Source organism: Rhineura floridana, chromosome 1 (assembly GCF_030035675.1).
Source record: "Rhineura floridana isolate rRhiFlo1 chromosome 1, rRhiFlo1.hap2, whole genome shotgun sequence".
Taxonomy (NCBI): Eukaryota; Metazoa; Chordata; class Lepidosauria; order Squamata; family Rhineuridae; genus Rhineura; species Rhineura floridana.
This window is the reverse complement of record NC_084480.1, coordinates 116,074,533-116,096,501: the sequence shown is the minus strand read 5'-3', so window position 1 is coordinate 116,096,501 and position 21,969 is coordinate 116,074,533. Positions and strand designations below refer to the sequence as shown.

The 21,969-nt window shown below is 46.1% G+C and overlaps 1 protein-coding gene across 33 annotated transcripts in view; it reads left to right on the top strand.

Annotated features, from left to right (window-relative positions):
• Positions 1-21,969, top strand: part of MPDZ (multiple PDZ domain crumbs cell polarity complex component) — a 179,347-nt gene that overhangs the window by 20,323 nt on the left and 137,055 nt on the right. For 32 of the 33 annotated variants that reach the window (XM_061629886.1, XM_061629896.1, XM_061629870.1 and 29 more), the window contains 3 exons: positions 12,162-12,374; positions 12,897-13,036; positions 15,061-15,274. The exons of the other annotated variant lie outside the window; for it this stretch is intronic. In XM_061629886.1, the coding sequence (XP_061485870.1) occupies positions 12,162-12,374; positions 12,897-13,036; positions 15,061-15,274 (567 nt within the window). The remainder of the gene's footprint in view (positions 1-12,161; positions 12,375-12,896; positions 13,037-15,060; positions 15,275-21,969) is intronic. 33 annotated transcript variants of the gene reach the window in all.

The window sequence follows — 21,969 nt, the reverse complement described above, 5'->3', positions numbered from 1 at the left end:
TGTTGCTACACTCACGGGCCAGAAGTACTGGAAGTGTTGGTGTGAGCCAAGGGCCATGTGGTATGTGTGAGAATAATGGAGCCCATATGGGTGGGTCCAGTGTCCTAGGTCATTCCTTCCTTATTGTTACCCTTTCTGTGCCAGGTAATGATGGGATGGAAAATACCTCATGAGATTGCCTCTGACCAAGTGGTTCTAAGTAGTCAAACATATACTGTAGCTGTGTGGTTCTGGTGCATGTGAGGGTGCATATGAATAGGGCCAACAAGAATCAGTTGGGGAGCTAGGATGTCACCTATTTTCCTGATAGACTGTCCTGTGCCTTTAACTGATTAATTTAACTGGCAAAAATTGATCGGGTCAGATTTAGTACAATAGGGAAAGACTGAAATCTTTATGTGGGCTAGCCTTTGGCAAGTCATTGGTTTTCAGTCTATCTTCCCTTACAGGGTGGTTGTGGAAGAGGTGACACTTGTAGAATACATGGCATGTTAGAAAGTGCTATAGAAAGCATGTAATTAGCAAACATATATTTATACAAGGATGTTGTTCTCCGTGACATGAAGCTGTTGTGCTGTTTAAATTGTTTACTATTGGCAAATTGGTATACTTAGATGCACAGTGGCTAAAATATTTTTCTTATACCCAAGTTACTTATTTTCGGTTTTATCCCCTCCTCTCCTGCCCTGCAATGCATGAACAGAAGCCACTTTGTCTGACATAGTCTTTTCACATTAAGCTAATCCCTTTGAACATGCAACTCAATTTCTTTAATTAGCTTTAAAAATAAAGATCATTAGAGTGGAGTGCCACTATCAATTACTATGGATGAGTTAGTAGTCAATAATACATTAGAACTCTGCCATAGTCCATACGAAAGCCTTTCAAAAAATAATAACTCTTAGTTTACTGAATTAAACAGATTGAGATTTTGTTTTCATTTGTCTCTTCTGTAACTGATCTAAAGTCATACCAGGAACCTATGCTGCACTTCTTTGCCATTCCACTTTTTGAGAGGTAGCAAGAGAGAAGCCTCTTCTCACTGAAGCAGTTTCTTTCTTTGCATTAGCAGAACCATGCTATGTTGTTCTCTAAGAGAGAGGAGAAGCATTAGTTGGATGATTTTCCAAGAGCTGTGATTTGTAAAAGCATTGAACCCTGTCTCCATTTTCCCCAGGTAGCATGCCATCACGTGGGTAATTGCGTCATCTAGCATCCGAAGGCAAGAATGTACTAAAGTCAAGATCCGGGGCATCCATGCCCCTCCCACTCCAGTTCATTCTTACCTTTCTCCGAGGCTAGTCATATCTTTAGCGTAAGGAATTCGTTTAGGAGTTTGTGTTTTGTGTGTGTTTGTGTGAACGTGTGTGTGTGTGGAAAGGGGTGTGCGGACTGGGGGCCTTTCTAGGTTTACCTATCCTCTATATTTTGGCTTGGTACGTCCTTTCTTTTCCCAGCCTTTGTTTTTCTCTCCTTCCCCTTCGAATCCTTTGAGGTGATGGTGTAGCGTTTGTTTCTCCTCCTCTGCTTTTTTCCTATTTTTGCCCAATTTTTTCCTACTCCGTAGCTATTTTTTCCTCCACCGGAGCCTGGCTGCAGCTTCTGTTTGCCCTATTTTTCCCTCTGTTTGCAGCGGCCGCCTGTTGTGACTCCATTGCTGTTTTCCCCCACCAGAGTCTGGCTGCAGCTTCTGTTTCCCGGTTTGTTAAGAGTTTCTCTTAGCCCTCAGGAGCTTGCAGAACGACTTCTCCGCTCCAAGTAGTGCCCATCCTCGCTGGCTGCGGCCTTTTCCCCTTAGCCCTCAGGTGCTTTTCTCCGCTCTAGTGGCGCCCGCTCTCCCTCCCTCTGTATGGGAGCGGGCTTGGCTGGGGCTCTCGTCTGCAGTGGCTTTGTTTGTTTGCCTGTCTATTTCCCCAAGTGATATATATATTTTACTGCAGACTGACTGTCTGTGCCTTTCATGGCAGGCTAAGAGAGAGCTTCAGTTGCCTCCAGTTTGGAGCGGCTGGGTTTTGTTCCCACTCTTTTTTTGCCGCCCGCCATTTTGTCTCCCTTCACTTCCCACCTTCCCCCCCCCATTTCACTATAGCCTCCTCTTTGTTTTTTAAGCTAAAGGGGCTAGATTCCGTGACTATAAAATATATTATAATACTTTGCTACAGCAATCTGATAAGGAGCTTAAGCTAATAAGGACCTGAAGGGGCTAGATTTCCTGACTATAGGACGATATTTAGCTACAGCATTCTAATAAGGAGGTGAAAGAGGCTGGACGGCAGATGCTGGTGGGGTGCTAGTGGCAGGTCACGTTAGGTAAGAGGAACAAGGGAGAGATGCATAATATCTGTCCCTTGTTCCGGGCCTGCCCAACACCGGAAGATAGCTGGGGGATGCTGGACTCCATGTTCTGACCTTCGGCTGCTGCTGTGCAATGCCAGGTCCATCGCCCAAAAAATATCTCGCATCCATGATATGATATTGGATGAGGGTGCAGACCTGGCATGTATTACGGAAACCTGGCTGGATGAAGCTGCGGCTCCCATCCTCGAGGCCATGTGTCCAGCTGGGTTCCTATATGCGCAGCAGCCAAGGGTCGGAAGACGGGGAGGTGGAGTGGCGGTCATCTATTGGGGGTTCCTGGTTCTCACCAGACCCCCTCTCCATGAGATCAAGGTTGCTGATTGCATGTACTGGAGGCTGGGCCCAAAGGGCAGCTTAGGGATTCTGCTTGTGTACTGTCCACCCCGCTGCATGACAGAATCCCTGGCCGAGGTGCTAGAGGTGGTCTCGGATGTGCGGGCGCAATCCCCGAATTTGCTGGTGCTGGGGGATTTCAACGTACATGCTGAGGCCACCCTCACAGGGGCACCTCGGGATTTCATGGAAACCATGGCTTCCTGGGAGCTGCACCTTACTTCCATGGGGCCCATCCATGTAGCTGGTCATGCACTTGACCTTGTATTTGCCTCGGGAGAGGAGGGGAGTGATCTGAAAATGGGGGCTACATCTTTTACCCCCTTGTTGTGGTCAGATCACTACCTGGTGAGAGTAGACCTTTCGATGCCACATACCCTCCGCGGGGGTAAAGGACCCATTAGGATGGTCTGCCCCAGGCGTTTGATGGATCCTGATGGATTCCTGAATGTACTTGGGGATTTTGTGCAGCCTGCAGATGGGCACTTGGTCGAATCCCTGGTGGAGGAGTGGAATGAGGCGATCACCGGGGCATTAGACCGGGTGGCTCTGAAACGCCCTCCCCCCCTGAATAGGACTCAGATGGCACCGTGGTATACTCCATGGTTGCGAACTCTGAGGTGGGAGGTGAGATGGCTAGAACGCTGGTGGCGGAAATCTTGCTCTGATGACGATTGGACATGGGTCACAGCAGCTGCAGCAGCCTACCATATGGCAATAAGGGCAGCAAAAAAGGATTTTTTTGCTGCCTCTATTGCATCTGCAGAGTGCTGTCCCAGGAGGCTGTTCCAAGTGGTTCGAAGCCTGGTCGGTCCAGTTGCTTCGGAACCGATGGGACATTCTAAGATCTCCTGTGATGAGTTTGCAAAGCACTTTGCGGATAAAATCGATTGTCTAAAGAGTTCGATTCTGCACGCCATGGATGCAGTGAGTGAGCCAGAGATGGCCAGTGGTTCTCCGGTGATGTGGGATCGGTTCCAGCTTCTTCCTTCTGATGAAGTGGACAAGGTGCTTTCAACCTTAAGGCCAACCACCTGCTTACTCGATCCTTGCCTATTGTGGCTCATTATGAGCTGCAAGAACAGACTGGGCAAGGGGATCAAGGTGGTGGTAAATGTGTCCTTGGAAGAGGGCATGATGCCATCAGCTCTCAAGGAGGCAGTAATAAAACCAATTCTAAAGAAGCCCTCCTTGGATCCCCAAGATCTGAACAACTTTCGCCCAATCTCAAACTTACCATTCTTGGGCAAGGCGGTTGAGCGGGTGGTAGCGAAGCAGTTGCAAGCGCACTTGGAGGAAGTGGATTATCTGGATCCATTTCAGTTGGGCTCCAGGCCTGGATATGGGACTGGAACAGCCTTGGTTGCCTTGGTGGATGATATGGGGAGAGCGTTGGATAGGGGTGAATACACCTTCCTCATCCTCCTGGACCTATCACTGGCTTTTGATACCGTTGACCACGATATCCTGTTGGACCGCCTGGAGGGATTAGGCATAGGGGGCACTGTACTGCAGTGGTTCCATTCCTTCCTCTCTGATAGGCACCAGAGAGTGGCATTGGGGGATGAGGTTTCGGATCCTTGGCCTCTCACTTGTGGGGTGCCGCAGGGCTCTATCCTCTCCCCGATGCTATTTAACATCTACATAAAGCCACTGCGGGCTATCATTAGGAGATTTGGGCTGCAGTGTCACCAATATGCGGATGACACACAGCTCTATCTCTCATTTAAATCTTCATCGAGGTTGGCTGTAGAAACCATGTCCAAGTGTCTGGAGTCAGTGAGTGCCTGGATGGGAAGAAATAAGCTGAAACTGAACCCTGACAAAACCGAGGTACTGCTCGTGGGAGACAAGAGAATGTTAGGGGATTTGGATCTGGTGCTCAGTGGGGTACAACTGCCCCTGAAAGACCAGGTCTGCAGCCTCGGGATCATTCTTGATTCACAACTGTCCATGAAAGCTCAGGTCTCAGCTGTGAGCCGGGCAGCACTGTATCAACTCCATCTGATATGGAGGCTGCGCCCCTGCTTTCCCAATCACCTGCTCCCATCGGTGGTACATGCCCTGGTCTCCTTTCACCTAGACTACTGTAATGCACTCTACGTGGGGCTACCCTTGAAAACGGTCTGGAAGCTGCAACTGGTACAGAACGCGGCGGCATGCCTGCTTAAAGGCAGCCGCCAGCAAGATCACATAACTCCAATGCTAAAAGAGTTGCACTGGCTACCAGTTGCTTGCCGGGCCCAATTCAAGGTGTTGGTTTTGACCTTTAAATCCCTACACGGTTTCGGCCCAGTCTATCTGAAGGAGCGCCTCCAGCATCATCAGCTATGCCGTCCAACAAGATCAGCCTCAGAAGACCTTCTCTCTATCCTATCAGTCAAAGCAGTCAGACTGGTGAGGACTAGAGAGGGCTTTTTCAATTGTGGCCCCCACCCTGTGGAACTCCCTCCCAAATGATCAACGCCATGCCCCTTCTATAATGAGTTTCCGCCGGGCCATAAAGACCTGGCTCTTCAGGCAGGCTTTTGGGGGTGGGCTAGATTTTATTATCTTGTGTCCAGATTTTTAATGTTTATTGTATCTGTATGCTTATTTTGTACGTCGCCCAGAGTGGCTGGATAGCCAGCCAGATGGGTGACTAAGAAATTCAATAAAATAAATAAGTTAATAAGCAGCTGAAGTGGCTAGATATCCTGTAGAGGTACCGCACCTTACCCACTGTGTGTGCGTGTATCTGGCTCTTTGATAATGGCAGATCAGCGACCAGAGGCTGCAGGGGCAATCCAACAGTTTGAGCAAGCCACAAAGCACAAGCACTCCAGGCTCCACTCTAAGGCTGTCACCAAAACCAAGCACCTATCTACCCATGGCGCTTCCAAGTGTGCCCGATACGTCTCAGTTCCGTCCTCAAGAGGCGTACGGTCAAGAGGCATTAACTATGCTTTTTCACTCACCTACTGCTTCATCTGAGGATGAGTTCGAAGGGTTTCCCAGCCAAACAACCTTGGAATGCCCATCTCATTCAATGGCAATGGCTTCTCTGTATTCTGATACTCCTTTGCCTTTGCTGCCTCAACCAGTTCAGCCACATCTGCCTGCACAAGGACAGACAGTATCCCCTGATCCCCCCTCGGGGTTACAAGTGACTCCAGAATTTCTGTCCCAGCTGCGAGATGTTCTGGGGTTTCTTTCTCAAGCACAGTCTTTGCCTCACTCCAATATATCTCCTCAGCAAGCTGTCCTCCGGCAGTCCAGCTCCACAGAGCTTCATGGCTGTAGAGATGAGGTTCCGCCCGCCTCTCCTAATCCCTTTGATGTTCCTAGAGGCAGACTTGACAGTGAACCCTCGGGGATGGAGGATTATTCGGTTATGCAGGCAGAGGTTGATGAATGGAGTGGGGACTGTGATGCGGAACAGGACTATTCCTTCCTTCTCTTTGACTCGACTGATTACCTTCCTCTCTGCTGTAGAGTTATGGACATCTCGGTATCCAACCCTTACAGCCACAAGCTACCGCTCCTCCAGTGAAAGGGGCCAGAGTCCTCAAGTCTCCCAGGTCGGTGGATCACTCTATTCATGTGCCAGACCCCATCAACAAGCTGGCCAAGGAGGAATGGATCCACCCACTCTGCCCACGTCGCTTCTCGCCTTTAGCCAATAGATTCTATTCCTTGCCCCTGAATTTATGTCCTTTCTGAATGTCCCAGGAGTGGATCAGCCAATTTCGAATTTGCTATCCAGGTGTCTTCTTCCGAAAGAAGGAGACTCCCAGTTTAGAGACCCTTCAGAACGGCTGTTGGATTTCGCTCTGCAGAAGAACCATGAGGCCACCACCTATTCCATTCGGGCTTCTGCCGCAGCTTCTATCTTCTCAAGGGCTTCTATGATGTGGCTGGATGACCTCTTGGACGATCCCAATCCGGACCCAGCCAAACTTCGAAAGGGTCTTCTTAAGCTACACAAAGCAACTGCATTTGTGGCGGACGCCACTCTGGATGCAACCCACCAAGGAGCACGGGCTTTGGCTGCGGAAATAGTGGCTCGGAGAACACTCTGGCTGCAGCACTGGGACGCTGACGCCACAGCCAGAGCCAACTTGTCAACAGCTTCATACTCAGGATTCCTGCTGTTTGGACAAAATAATAATAATAATAATAATAATAATATTAACTATGCTTTTTCACTCACCTACTGCTTCATCTGAGGATGAGTTCGAAGGGTTTCCCAGCCAAACAACCTTGGAATGCCCATCTCATTCAATGGCAATGGCTTCTCTGTATTCTGATACTCCTTTGCCTTCGCTGCCTCAACCAGTTCAGCCACATCTGCCTGCACAAGGACAGACAGTATCCCCTGATCCCCCCTCGGGGTTACAAGTGACTCCAGAATTTCTGTCCCAGCTGCGAGATGTTCTGGGGTTTCTTTCTCAAGCACAGTCTTTGCCTCACTCCAATATATCTCCTCAGCAAGCTGTCCTCCGGCAGTCCAGCTCCACAGAGCTTCATGGCTGTAGAGATGAGGTTCCGCCCGCCTCTCCTAATCCAAAAGGCTCTTAAGGCAGTTTTGGTAGATACCAAAGACAACTGAAAACCAGCTTTAGCCACAGCCAGGAGAGAGGACCTCAGACCATTTCGAAGATTTGCCCTGTATAGTTCTTTCCAGCCCTTTCAAGGGGCGCAGCCCCGGGGGGACGAGGCTGCGATTCTTGAGTCCCTGATTTCCGCTCCTCTAGGGCACCCTGGCACAAACAACGATTCCAGGGCAGAGCTCAGTACCAGGGAAGACAAGGTCCTTCTGCTTCATCATACAGTAGAGGAGCTCGGCAGCGTAGACAATTCCGACGTCATCCCTGTTGGAGGCAGGCTACTTCTCTACACAAGCTCCTGCCTCGCCTTAACACAGGTCTCTTGGGTCAGAGATATCTTCTCCCCTGGTTACACAATAGAGTTTTGGTTGACTCCCCCGGACAGATTCCACTCCTCGACATAGCCGCAATAGAACCAGTACCACCTGCAGAAAGGTCGGAGGGCGTTTACTCCATCCTGTTTGTGGTTCCCAAGTGAGATCTGTTGGGGAGGGCGGTCTTAGACCTCAAATTTGTCAACCACTTTGTGAAGTACCGTCGGTTCAAAATGGAGTCCCTGGCATCAATTGTGGAAGGTCTGCAACAAGGGGACTTTCTGGCATCCATCGACCTGAAGGAGGCATACCTTCACGTCCCTATCTGTCCTGCCCACCGACGGTTCCTGAGATTTACGTCAGGCCAGCATCATTTTCTGTACCGGGCCTTGCCGTTCGGCCTTGCATCAGCCCCTCTGGTATTCACCAGGTGATGGTTACCCTGGTGGCGTACCTCCACACTCGGGGTCCATATTTACCCTTACTTGGATGACCTTTTAGTTCAAGCAGATTCCAGGGACCTGGCTCACAGAGAGGTCTGCTACACCCTTGAGGTTCTAAGGACACATGGTTGGCTAGTCAACATCGAAAAGAGTCATCTCGAGCCAACTCAGTGGCTGCAACATCTGGGAGCAATACTGGACACCGCGCAGGCCATGTTCTTCTTGTCTCCCGAGCGTATCACAACCATCTGAGACATGGCAACTCGGCTGATGCAACATTCAAAGATGGATGTAATGTTTCTGGCAAAAGTTCTCGGGATGGTAGTCTCCACCATTCACATTGTACCGTGGGCTCGTCATCACACCCGACCACTGCAGTGGGCCCTATTGCCATTCCAGACAGACATTGCCAACTCCAACCATTGCGTGATACCCTTGAATCCATCACTGCATGTGTCTTTCCGCTGGTGGGCGACCACTCAACGCCTCAGCAGGGGTACTCCATTCCAGGAGCTGGACAGAACTATAATAACCACAGACACCAGCCTGACTGGATGGAGGCCCCACTGCAACTCTCTATTTGTCCAGGGGGTGTGGTCCAAAGGGGAGCAATGTCAGAACATCAACTGGCTGGAACTAAGAGCTGTCCATCTGGCCCTTCGGCATTTCCAGTCAATCTTGAAGTTGGAGCATGTCAGTAGCAGAACTCCTGAGGTTGCCTGTCAGGCCGGACCTTCTATCACAGGGACTGATCTGGCATCCAGATCCCAACTGGCTGAGTCTGACGGGTTGGCGTTTGAACGGAAACAGATGAGTTCCACAGAGCTACCTCGGGGTGGTTGACACCATTCTGGCATCTAGGAGGCCTTCGACAAATCATATATACCAGAGTACCTGGCTGGCGTTTTCCAACTGGTGCACATCCCAGGGCCTCTTACCTTCTCGAATCACTGTACAACAGGTTCTGCAGTTTCTGTATAGAGGGCTGAAAATGGGACTGAAAGCGAACACACTGCGTCGTCATGCCTCTACTATCTCCTCAGTTCTGTCAGTCTCTTTGTCTGCTGTACCCTTGGGCTCACATCCGCTTATCAAACTTTTTTGAGAGGGGCTGCTCTCCTTTCTCCGGCCGTGCGTCACCATTTCCCCTCTTGGAGTCTGCCAGAGGTTCTACAAGCCCTGCAGCGCCCTCCAGTTGAACCTCTTGCTTCAGTACCACTGCTTCTGTTATCCTTCAAGGTTCTGTTTTTGATGGCATTTACATTGGCGAGAAGAGTCTCAGAGTTGGGAACCTTGTCATCGGCCAGCCATCTCTGCATTTTCCATAAGGACTCAGTAGTATTGAGGCCAGATCCATCTTTTTGTCCCAAGGTCAGCTCAGTATTCCATTGCAACCAGGACATTGTTCTTCCGTCATTCTGTCCAAAGCCCATCCATCCATTGGAGAAAGCTTGGCACTCGCTAGATGTTCGCAGAGCTCTTAAGATCTGTCTATCTCAAACCCAGGACATAAGACTTAATGGAATCACTATTTGTATCCTTTCACCCAAGGACCCTAGGGAAAAAGGTAGCTAAATCCACTTTGTCATGTTGGTTGCGCACCTGTATTACTCTAGCTTATGAGTCACTTAGCCTTCCAGTGCCTGCTAAGATAACGACGCATTCCACCAGGTCGGTCGCTACTACAGCTGCCTTCGCAACCAACGCACCTCTTGCAGACATCTGTAGAGCGGCTGTATGGTCTACTTCAGACTCCTTTATTAAGCATTATAAGATAGACCGCTACGCTTCTGCTGACACCTCATTTGGGAGGCGTGTTCTGCAACAAGTTATTTCTCATGACTAATCAGTGGGTGGTCCCTCCCTATAAGAGCTGCTTTGGTACATCCCACGTGATGGCATGCTACCTGGGGAAAATGGACCATGGGTCTCACTTGAAGGGTGATTTTCACAGGTAGCATGCCATCATGGCCCTCCCTGTTGGAGGATTTGGGGTGTTTTTTAACATTATTTAACGGATTACTATTCCGTGTTTTTTATACATTAGGTCCAGATCCTTTATTATGTTAGGAATGTACTTGTTGTTCCTGTATTTTCCTTGCCGGTAGTCTGGTTGGCCATTATATTCTTTCAGATATCCTACTTTGGACTTGTCGCAAATGAACTGGAGTGGGAGGGGCATGGTTGCCCTGGATCTTGACTTTAGTACATTCTTGCCTTCGGACGCTAGATGGCGCAATTACCCACGTGATGGCACACTACCTGTGAAAATCACCCTTCAGGTGAGACCAGTGATCCATTTTATGTTCCAAGAAAGGCAGCCCTTGTTCTCCTTGAGAGAACATTAATCCATCTTGCCCAGCATTCTGTCTCAGATGCACCCAAAAGAACCTCCAGGCAATTAAGGAATGATCTACCCCATGATACATTTGTCATGTCTGAGGCCTGCTCCTGACATTGTATTTATCAAAACTTAGGCACAATCCAAGTTAAGCACTTTTAAATCTGATTGATTTCAATGGGAGTGTTTTATTCATATGCTTCAATTCCATTGAAATCAATGGAGCTTAACATTGTTTAGCTTTGGTTTGATACTGTTGCTTGCATTTAATGCAAGTATAGAAATAATTTTATAAAAGAAAGAAATAAAATTGCAAATTACTGTTTATTTTTTAGAAAATTATTTAAAGTTACGTACACAACACATGAAGTACATACATAATATTCTGTTTACATATAGAAAATAAGTGGATCTTAACACCAAATCTCTTTATATATGAACCCATAATCATAATTAGTAATCAATAAGCAATATAACTTCAGACAATATAATTACCATATAGAGAAGGTATTATATTAATATCTATACTATGTGTATTTTTCATAAATTCAATCAATGGAAACCATTAACTTCTAATTTTTCCCCCTTTTTGTGTACCATCATACAGTAAGATGAGCTCAGACAATTTCTGCTACCCTCCCAACTTTAAATAGCCATTCTTTTATCATTGGTGGTGGTTTGTTGTTCTGGTTTTGAGCTACTGACATATGGACAGAGCTAATAGATTTTACACCTGTTCTTTGTGTTTAATTTGATCACCTAGTTAGCTCAACAAAATTGTCAGAAAACCAAAGGTATAACATAATGGATTATTAGTGTGAATACTTCTTCACAATATTTCTTTATTAATGGGCAAGACCTCCAAATATGCCTAATATCTTCATCTGAGGATCCACACCTCTAACATTTGTCTTCACATCTATTTTATATTTTACTCAGTCTATGAGGTGTTAGATAGCACTGGTAAATCAATTTGTAATAATTTTCTCTTATGTTTTCACAAGGACATTTTGCCAGTCCTTTTTTTGCTATTCCTGCTTGGAGAATTCTTTATCCACAACTTTCTTCCATTCCTTCTTCAAACTATTGCCATGATATAAACTAAATGCACATAATAAGACTTTTTGGGACAACCCTCCTTTTCATTGTTTATCTTTTAAAAATCATGTAATGTACATACCATTTTGTGTGCCCCCATGCTTTCTGCTATATAACTTCTTAACTACTGGCAAGAAAGAACTGTAGGGTTATATCAGTTGTCAAACCTCTCTGCAAATTTACATTGTCCATTACTTACAACATCTATAAATCTAGTTACCTTAACATTCCTCCATATACTTACTTCTCCTCCAATCCTAAACTCATCACTATAAATAAAAAATGAGAGTAAGAATATCTTGGACGTGAACACATTTTTTAAAAATTTGTAATTGCATATTGATGTAAGTATGTTCTTGGCTTTTGACATGTATGATGGCTGAACTGGCCCTCACATTGAAGAAAATAGGTAAGTGCTTCTACATATAGAACTTCTTGTATATAGGGACACCTATAACATTACTGAATCTAAATTACAGTTGACTCTCAAGCCACCAGTGTGTGTAATATTTATTATGTTGTGTTTCTTTGATTTGTTTTGTGACATTTGCAATGTCTTGGCGTGTCATTTGGTACATGGTAAACCTCCAGTGTTGGGCTATGTTGAGGATTTTGTTTTTTGTTTTGGTTTATTGTTCTTCTACTCTTTGCAGCTAAAATTCAGCTGTGTTGTACACATTTTTAGGTAAATGTTACACCTGTCCCCTCGTCTGGTGAGCTCCTACAGCTTTCGCATCATGGTACTGTTGTGGGTTCTTCACTCCAAAATGAATCGTATCTGTCGGCTCAGCAGAATGGCAACCTTTCTAGTGGCCTAGGAGCAGCTGCACGATCCCCTCAAATTAATGGGAAGTCTGCCAGTGATGACTTTGAGTTACTGATCAGAAATATGGCCCAAGTAAGATTTTAAAACATGAATTAATTCAGTATTTGGCACTGTGGTTTTATGTTAGGTTATTAGGAACAACTCACAGGTTTTTGTGGCTGTTGCATAGGTATTACCCCCTCCCTTTCAGCTTCAGAGCGAACTGTGCCTGCACCAATGCTAATGTTAACCACAGTCCAAACTTCAGTTTGCAAACCTACTTCTTGCCATGGTTGCGAACAGCGGTTTGGTGTTAAATGTAGTTAATGAACATGCAGGTAGAGATGTAAAGCTAACTGTAGTTAGTTCTGAAACTGAAAGAGAGGGATGAAGTGCCTAGAAAATAATGGATGAGAATCTGTCCTTGTGATGCCCACGTTGCCTAATCATAGTAATCACACAGGGCCTGTTTGTTACGCCTGTACTGGGCTTATTTGTTGTTTGCCTGCTTTGTTCATTTTTTCTTTGTTTCATTAAACTTACATGAACTTAGAAACCATATTGTTTCTGAATTTGTTTCAAAATGGTACTTTTTATTATTGTGTTTGCTAATAGGGACGCCTTATCGAGACTGTAGAACTTGTGAAACCTCCAAGTGGTGGTCTAGGCTTTAGTGTAGTTGGCCTGAAGAGTGAATATAGAGGTGAACTGGGCATATTTGTGCAGGAGATTCAAGATGGAAGTGTAGCACAAAGGTGAGATTGCCAAGAACTACTTTCTTATTCATATTTTTTGGACAGGAAAAAAATTATAAGAGAAGTGCTACTATTAGACATGAGCAGTAATATAACAACTGCATATGTTGAGATACATTGCTTATGACTGACAGCTCCTGGTAAATTCTGTATATTGTAATCTTAATACCATTTATGTATAGTTTGAATTTCTTTCAAAAAGTATTATTTTTCCAAGGGAGAGTGTTTTGTCTATGTATTTTTTGTTTATTTACACATGTTGCAATTTTCTTTTGTTGTGTAACTGAAGTATTGAAGGCAAAGAGGTATGAAAACATTGGCAGCGTAAGGAATGTCCACACAGTATGTCACACTTTTAAAAGTCTTTCTAGCCTCTAGTTCCTCTAGTCACACTTTGTTCCATTTCAACCAATATCACAGTATACTATTTTCATGGTATTTTGTTAAGTCCTCCCCCGCTTAGGTTTTTATTTTAATTAATATATTGAATCTATTTGCTTTTATCATTATTGACTTTTTCCCCAACTCTGTACATTTTTCCTTTAGTTGGCTTTATTTGTTTTTCTTCCTTATTATCCCTGAAGTTGTGTGTGTGAGAGAGGACTAAGCACAGGCTGTTAAATAATACACACTGGTGCAGAAAGCATGAGATGTACTGAACCTTTATTTTTATATAATCTGCCTCCTATATGTGCAAAGTTCACATCTTCAGAATTATTTTCCAGACTTTTAGCAGGGAGTGAATTATTGTTCTTTTTTCTGGAGTAATTATTTTTGTGTGTTTATTCTTTTATTTATTATAAACAAAACAATATATTTATATAAATCACAATTGTTTTATATTAGCATATATCATCATACTATTTTAAGTTCATGAGCGGTATGCAACTAACACATTCTGTCAGTGCAAGGAATTCTGTGTGTGCAACAGAACTTCCTCCCCTGCATGCCCCCTAAATTTGTTCTAGGGGTTCCTCCAACCCACTGGATCAGATTTGGGAAGGGCATGGAGCACACTTGGGGAGAGGAGAGTGGAGGAAGCTCTGCTGCGTAAATAAAAATCCTTGTGCTGATGGAATGCATTAGTTTAATTTAAATTTATTTGATGCTTGTTTTATATATATTGCTGGTTTTATTGTTCTGCTATATCATTGTGTGTATCTTACAGATCGTTGTATACTGCCCAGGCAGCCTTTGTGTTGAAGGTGGAATATAAATTAATTAATTATATAATAATAATAATAAACAAAATATTAAATTATATTGATTTCAGTGGAAGAGAATTAAGCATGTGTTTTATTCTCCCACTGAAAGCAACGACACTTAAAAGGGCTTAGTTTAGGTTTTGGAGATAGAAGTTTTAAATTCCTTCCTCTTAAAAAGAAATTTGGACTCACAACTTACTTTTCAGCTTACTTTGATTTCGTATCTGAGGAAAAGTGGATTTGACTCAAGTCTGAGGAAAGGTGGATTATGGGATTCAGTGAAAGTGCATTCCCTTTTGTAATTTAAAGATTTAAATTAATGTAGCTTATAATATAGGTTTCTTTTTTGGTTTTAAACAAGGAAACCTAGTCCCCCTCTCCCCACAAAGATTGTGATGACAGTATTTGGTAAGTAAACTGCATGAATTGATGAATATTCAGTGCTTGTACTGTGAGCAAAGTAGAACCTTGGTCTGTTAAGCAGCAGGCTCAAAGTCATGAATGAAGTTCCCAGGCTACAACTGGGAAAGCTTGGAAGCAACCCTCATGTAATATGCTTAGTCTTGGATTGGGATGCAGGGAGAAGGAGCTAGCTGTGGGGTGAAGCCAGGAGAGAGTGGCAATGGATTAGCTTCAAAGGGAGCTGATCACCAGGATGCCAAAATAGTTGCTCACAGCAAAACTGCAGGGAAAGATTTAAAAAACAAAATTGGGGAGAAATAGAAAAACAGGATTAAAATAAACTATTTAGGAAAAACTGTCAAACTGGTAGCACTTATGTTTGTTAATTTCTTTTTACTCTTCACATCCGTATGATAGAGATGGAAGGCTGCAAGAAGCAGATCAAATTCTTGCTATTAACAGGCAACCCCTCGATCAGACAATTACGCATCAACAGGCTATCAGCATCCTACAAAAAGCAAAAGATAGTGTCAAGCTGGTTGTGGCCAGGGGCTCTTTGCCTCAGTTTATCAGCCCGGTAGTTTCTCGGTCTCCATCAGCTGCTAGCACAATCTCAGCCCACTCCAATCCAGTGAGTATATCATATGCACGTTGAAAATGAATATGCCTTCTTTTTTCTTGGTGGTAGCATTGTAAATGCTGCTTTCTGTACTTTCATAGATTAATTATCCTTTGCCTCAAAGTGAAGATAGCTGTGCAAAATCTTCTCCGTGAACATTAAGCAGGCAGTTGAGTTAAATTGCATTTCCAAAGGAAGCTTCCAATGATCTCAGTGTCTCCATGCACCAGCAGCAAGGTTACTTGTTCCAGCACAATGTTGGACGTCAGGGGTGTGGAACTTGTGGCCCTTCACATGTTGCCTCTGCCAGCATGGCCGATGCTCAGGGATAATGGAAGTTGGAGTCCAGCAACCTCTGGAGGCTTACACGTTCCCTACCTTTGATGTAGCTGATGAGGCTGTGACAGAAAGTGAGTCTTACTAGGTGGTGGCTTTACTTGGGGGACATTATGTAAACAAGGAGTTCTTTACATTGATTGGTGGTGTTCCATGAAAGATCTTCACAACAGTATCCCCTAAGAAGATCCGGTGCTTGGCTTTGAGACACCCGGCATGACTTGTGCTGAACACATTGTGCTGAACGATAAGGAGATTGCAGAGAAGCTAAATGAATTCTTTGCATCTGTCTTCACAGTGGAAGATATAGGGCAGATCCCTGAACCTGAACTAACATTTGCAGGAAGGGATTCTGAGGAACTGAGACAAATAGTGGTAACGAGAGAGGAAGTTCTAAGCTTAATGGACAATATAAAAACTGACAAATCACCGGGCCCGGATGGCATCCACCCGAGAGTTCTCAAAGAACTCAAAGGTGAAATTGCTGATCTGCTAACTAAAATATGTAACTTGTCCCTTGGGTCCTCCTCCGTGCCCGAGGACTGGAAAGTGGCAAATGTAACGCCAATCTTCAAAAAGGGATCCAGAGGGGATCCCGGAAATTACAGGCCAGTTAGCTTACCTTCTGTCCCTGGAAAACTGGTAGAAAGTATTATTAAAGCTAGATTAACTAAGCACATAGAAGAACAAGCCTTGCTGAAGCAGAGCCAGCATGGCTTCTGCAAGGGAAAGTCCTGTCTCAGTAACCTATTAGAATTCTTTGAGAGTGTCAACAAGCATATAGATAGAGGTGATCCAGTGGACATAGTGTACTTAGACTTTCAAAAAGCGTTTGACAAGGTACCTCACCAAAGACTTCTGAGGAAGCTTAGCAGTCATGGAATAAGAGGAGAGGTCCTCTTGTGGATAAGGAATTGGTTAAGAAGCAGAAAGCAGAGAGTAGGAATCAACAGACAGTTCTCCCAATGGAGGGCTGTAGAAAGTGGAGTCCCTCAAGGATCGGTATTGGGACCTGTACTTTTCAACTTGTTCATTAATGACCTAGAATTAGGAGTGAGCAGTGAAGTGGCCAAGTTTGCTGATGACACTAAATTGTTCAGGGTTGTTAAAACAAAGAGGGATTGCGAAGAGCTCCAAAAAGACCTCTCCAAACTGAGTGAATGGGCAGAAAAATGGCAAATGCAATTCAATATAAACAAGTGTAAAATTATGCATATTGGAGCAAAAAATCTGAATTTCACATATATGCTCGTGGACATTCAAAGAAGCTGAATGTTGGAAGATTCAGGACAGACAAAAGGAAGTACTTCTTTACTCAGCGCATAGTTAAACTATGGAATTTGCTCCCACAAGATGCAGTAATGGCCACCAGCTTGGATGGCTTTAAAAGAAGATTAGACAAATTCATGGAGGACAGGGCTATCAATGGCTACTAGCCATGATGGCTGTGCTGTGCCACCCTAGTCAGAGGCAGCATGCTTCTGAAAACCAGTTGCCGGAAGCCTCAGGAGGGGAGAGTGTTCTTGCACTCGGGTCCTGCTTGCGGGCTTCCCCCAGGCACCTGGTTGGCCACTGTGAGAACAGGATGCTGGACTAGATGGGCCACTGGCCTGATCCAGCAGGCTCTTCTTATGTTCTTATGTTCTTATGAGAAGTGCCTCTTTGATGCACAAGTGACTTTTGGTGGCACATATGCAGCCTGCCCCGCAAAGAAAGGGAGATATGACTGGCACTGCAGGTTTTATGGCATCACCCACCTTCCTATGTTCTGGTTCAATTCAAATGTATTGCTTATAACGATAGGCCATCACATTGTATGCTTCCGTATGGGCTGTAGCCTCTTATACCCTGTGGGGATTCTCCACGTCTCTTATTTGGTGGTGTGAGGTATCAAAGTGGGTTATAACTCCTCCTACTTGCTTGAAAGGCAAGAAACGCAAGTCCAGACCTCTCTTCCTGCTGGCTTTTCTCCAGCTTGTTTCCTACCTTTTGCTCAAGGCAGTTGTTTCCCCCTCTTTCGCTATTCCACTGCTATAAGCTCAGGCCTCTATAGCAGACGTGGTTCACTGGTGGGGCGGATGCTAACTTCACTGCCACTTACCAGGAGCGAGAGGGTGAGGTGGCAGTGAGTTTTGCACAATGTGGGAGCATAGGCAGGAGGGCTGGAGTCATTCCGCTGGTGTGTTTGCACTGTCCCGATCACCCTGCCACCTTGCCCCTCTCCCTTCTGGTAAGCAGTGACGCTGCTGCTGAGAAACTAGCATTGTAGTGCTGCCCCTTTGGGCTTTATAATAACTTCTGCTTTATAATATTTTTGTCCTGTTTTGTTTTCTGCTTGGCTCCTTGTCTCCCATTTTTTCATCATGTTAGCTTACAAAAACCCCAAAGCACCCTGTTCACTACCATTTGTATTTTATTTCCATTTGTGCTCTATTCTTATCCTTTTGTCACCCTGCTTTCCTTTGTTTTCCCCAATGGCTTCCTTGGGCAGATGCCCTGCTCTGGAGCCTGCAAACAAACAGAGGAACATGGGAGTGGTTAGAAAGTTTTCTCCTTCTTCCACAAGGATCATACCTACATCTTGAGAGGGTCTGCCTTCATGAACACCATCCCAGTGTCCAGAGACTTAGCAGAGCAGCTAGTCTGTCAAGCTCCAGCTGTGCTTTAGATGAGGCAGGTGCCCCACTCCTGAGAACACTCAATTTCTTCAGCGCTCAGAGTCCTGATAGCTGTGCAGCTGACTTGTCCTCCAGCTTGGATGGTAGAGGCCATCCTCCATAGCTGAAAATTCCTGTTCTGTGTCTGTCTTATCAACAGTCTGAAACACCAGCACTATTACTAGTCATTGAAAATGAAACCAATTCAAATGCCAGATACCAGAGTGAACATGCATGCAGTACTGATTTTCCTCAGGTAGTCCGACATCATGTGGGAAAACACTGTCGTCTAGCGTTCAAAGGCAAGAATGGATTGAAGTCAAGACCTGGGGCATTGAGCCCCTCCCACTCCAGTTCATTCTTGCCTTCGTTCGAGGCGTTTGGATTTACTTCTATAGAGTTAGCTAAGTTGGTGATTGAGTGTGTGGGACTGTTGATTCTTTCCTTCCGTTCCCTTCCCTCCTTCACCTCTTTTGTATTTACCTGGGACATCTGTTGGGGGGATTTTTTTACTTAGTTTTTACTTATTTTGACTCATTTTTGTTCTTCCCCCAATTCAGTCCCTTTGTTGGGGGCTCCGGCAGCTGCCGTTCCCCCGTTGGGCTCAAGTCTCTTGTGAGACGAGCCTTGGCTGCGGCTTTCTCTTCAGCCCTTTCATTTCCTTGCCACCACCTCCCTTCCTCCCAGGCGGCAGCCGTCTTTATTGTTTTTTACCTTACTGGGAGCCGCGGCTGCGGCTCCTTTAGCAAACTCTTACCGCCAGCTTAGTTGATGGTGGCGGCGTGTATTTGGCTGCGGCAGGCGGCTGCAGTCTTATCTTTAGTGAGCAGTGGTTTGGAGCTCGCTCCTGCGGCTCCTTTAGCAAACTTTTACTGCCAGCTTAGTTGACGGCGGCGGCTTGTATTTGGCTGCGGTGGGCAGCTGCGGCTATCTTTAGCGAGCAGCAGTTTGGAGCTCGCTCCTGCGGCTCCTCTTTGCTAGCCGGTTGGCTGCCTCGTGGCACCAGCGGCGGCTGCTGGAAGACTTCCCCCCCCCGGCTTGCTATTGAGGCTGTGAAGGGGACCGCGTCTCGTTCCCTACAGCTTGCTACTGCAGCCGTTTGGAGCATGCGGAGGCTGTTTTTTACCTTTTTGACTCCGGTTCTTCTTGGATTACCCCCTAAGTCTGCAGGTGATCCTTTACGACCGCCATTGTGTTGCCTCCTTCCCAGCCGCCATTTTGTTTTTCATTTTTCCTTCTCTTTTCAGCAGGCGCCATTTTGTTCTGTTCTTTCTTCCCGCCTTTTCTGTTCAGGCTCTGCTGGCTCCCCTGCTGTGTGATATAGTTCAGTTATTTGGGCTGTTTTTTATTTTTAAGTGTAATAATAAAGAGCATCACAAGGCATAACTGCACAACAGCTGCACAACAACTGCTCCATTGTGCATTTGGGACTTTACATTCTCCCCCACCTGAGGGCGTATACTGAAGTCCCTCGCCACACTGCACCCCCCACCTCGGTACGTGTGTTGGTGATAGTCCCTCGCCACACTGCACCCCCCACCTCTGTGCATGTGTCGGTGATAGTCCCTCGCCACACTGCACCCCCCACATCTCTGCGTGTACAATGGCGGACCAACAACAAGAGGCACATTCGTCTGGGACAAAGCAGCCCTGCAAGACCTCGCATCACAAGTCTGCTAAGCAAAAAGGCCGTGGCTAAAGCCAAACACCTGTCTAGCCACAGTGCCACCAAGCGACCACATTATATTTCTGTTCCGCCTTCTCATGCTGCTGGCCAAGAAAGATTAACAGCCCTCTTTCACTCACCAGCTGCATCATCTGAGGATGACTTCGAGGGTTTTCCTAACAAGCCTGTAGACTGTCCCTCTCAATCCATTTTATCACCTGCGACTCATACGTCTCACCGGTCCAGTGAGCCCCCTGCAGCTGTGCCTCAACAAGGGCAACCGCCTGCTTCTTTACTGGGACTGCAGTTGTTGCCTGAATTCCTTTTGCAGTTAAAGGATATGTTGAGCTTCTTATCACAAGAGCAGTTGAGAGTCTAAACAGCTCCATTACTTCAGCACAGTGAACAACGACTTTCCTGTGCTCCAGCTCCGTATGGCTGTAATTTTGTGGTCCCTCCTTCCTCACCTAACCCATTCGATGTTGTCAGAGGCAGGATTGGAGATGAGATTCCTGGTTTGGAAGATCCAGGGTATTCTCTTCAAGCCGAGGAAGATAAGTGGAGCGATGATGCAGAACTCGAGTAGGACACGTCCTATCGCCTTTTTGATATGGCCGACTATCTTCTCCTCGCTCATAGAGTTCTGGGCACGTTAGGCCTTCAAACTCCACAACCTGAATCTACCACTCCTCCGATGAAAGGGGCCAAAGTCCTCAAATCTCCCAGATCAATGGACCACTACCTTCCTGTGCCAGACCCCATCGGCAAACTGGCCAAGGAAGAATTGGACCACCCGCTGCAGGCACACTGTTTTTCTGTTATGGCTAAAAGACTCTATGCATTGGCCCCGGACTTCATGAATTGCCTGAATGTCCCAGGCACTGACGAGCTGGTCTCTAGTTTGATTTCGAGGTCCCTCCTACTGAAACAAGGGGACTCACAACTAAAGGACCCCTTTGAACGCCTCATGGACTACGCTCTGCAAAAAAACACGAAGCTACCGCCTTCACTATTCAGGCATCCGCTGCAGCTTCCATCTTTTCAAGAGCTTCTATGATGTGGCTGGACAAACTCTTGGATGATCCCAGTCCAGACCCTGTAAAGCTCAGAAAGGGCCTGGTAAAGTTACATAGGACTGCAGCATTCGTGGCCGATGGCACATTAGATGCCACTCAGCTGGGAGTGCGAGCCCTAGCTTCACAGGTGGTAGCTCGGCGTATGCTTTGGCTCAGGCACTGGGACGCCGATTCTATGGCCAAGGGCAACTTGTCAAGGGCGCCTTTCTCTGGGTTATTACCTTTCAGAGAGGAAGCCCTCAAGGTGGTTTTGGTAGACCCTAAGGACAGCCGAAGACCAGTATTGGCCACATCCAAGAGGGAGGATCGTAGGCCATTTAGACGTTTCACCCCATACCGCTCCTTTCAGCCCTTTCGAGGAGCGTGGCCTGCGGGATGGGGCCGCGATTATCGATCTTCTGATTTTTGTTCCTCCAGAGGAACCTGGAACAGACGTCGCTTCCAGGGCAGAGTCTAGAACTGGGGAAGTCAAGGGGCCTCAACTTCAGCATATGGCAGGGGAGCTCGTCAGCACAGACAATACTGACACTTTCCCTGTAGGGGGCAGATTGTACAGTTTGCAAGTCACTGGTTGCATCTGACACAGGTTGCTTGGGTCAGAGATCTCTTCACTCACAGTTACGAGCTGGAATTTTGGCTGACCCCTCCAGACAGATTCATCCCCTCTTTTCTGCCCAGAGTTTGAGACAGGCACCGGATCATGTGGGAAGCCATTGCTTATCTTCTCGACATAGCTGCAATAGAACCAGTACCATCGGCAGAGACAGCGAAAGGGGTTTATTCTCTCCTTTTTGCAGTTCCCAAGTGAGATCTGTCATGGAGGGCCGTGTTAGACCTCAAATTTGTCAACTGCTTTGTGAAGTATCTACGATTCAAAATGGAGTCCCTGGCGTCAATTATAGAGGCTCTACACGAAGGGGACTTTCTGGCTTCCATAGACCTGAAAGAAGCATACCTCCATGTGCCTAACTG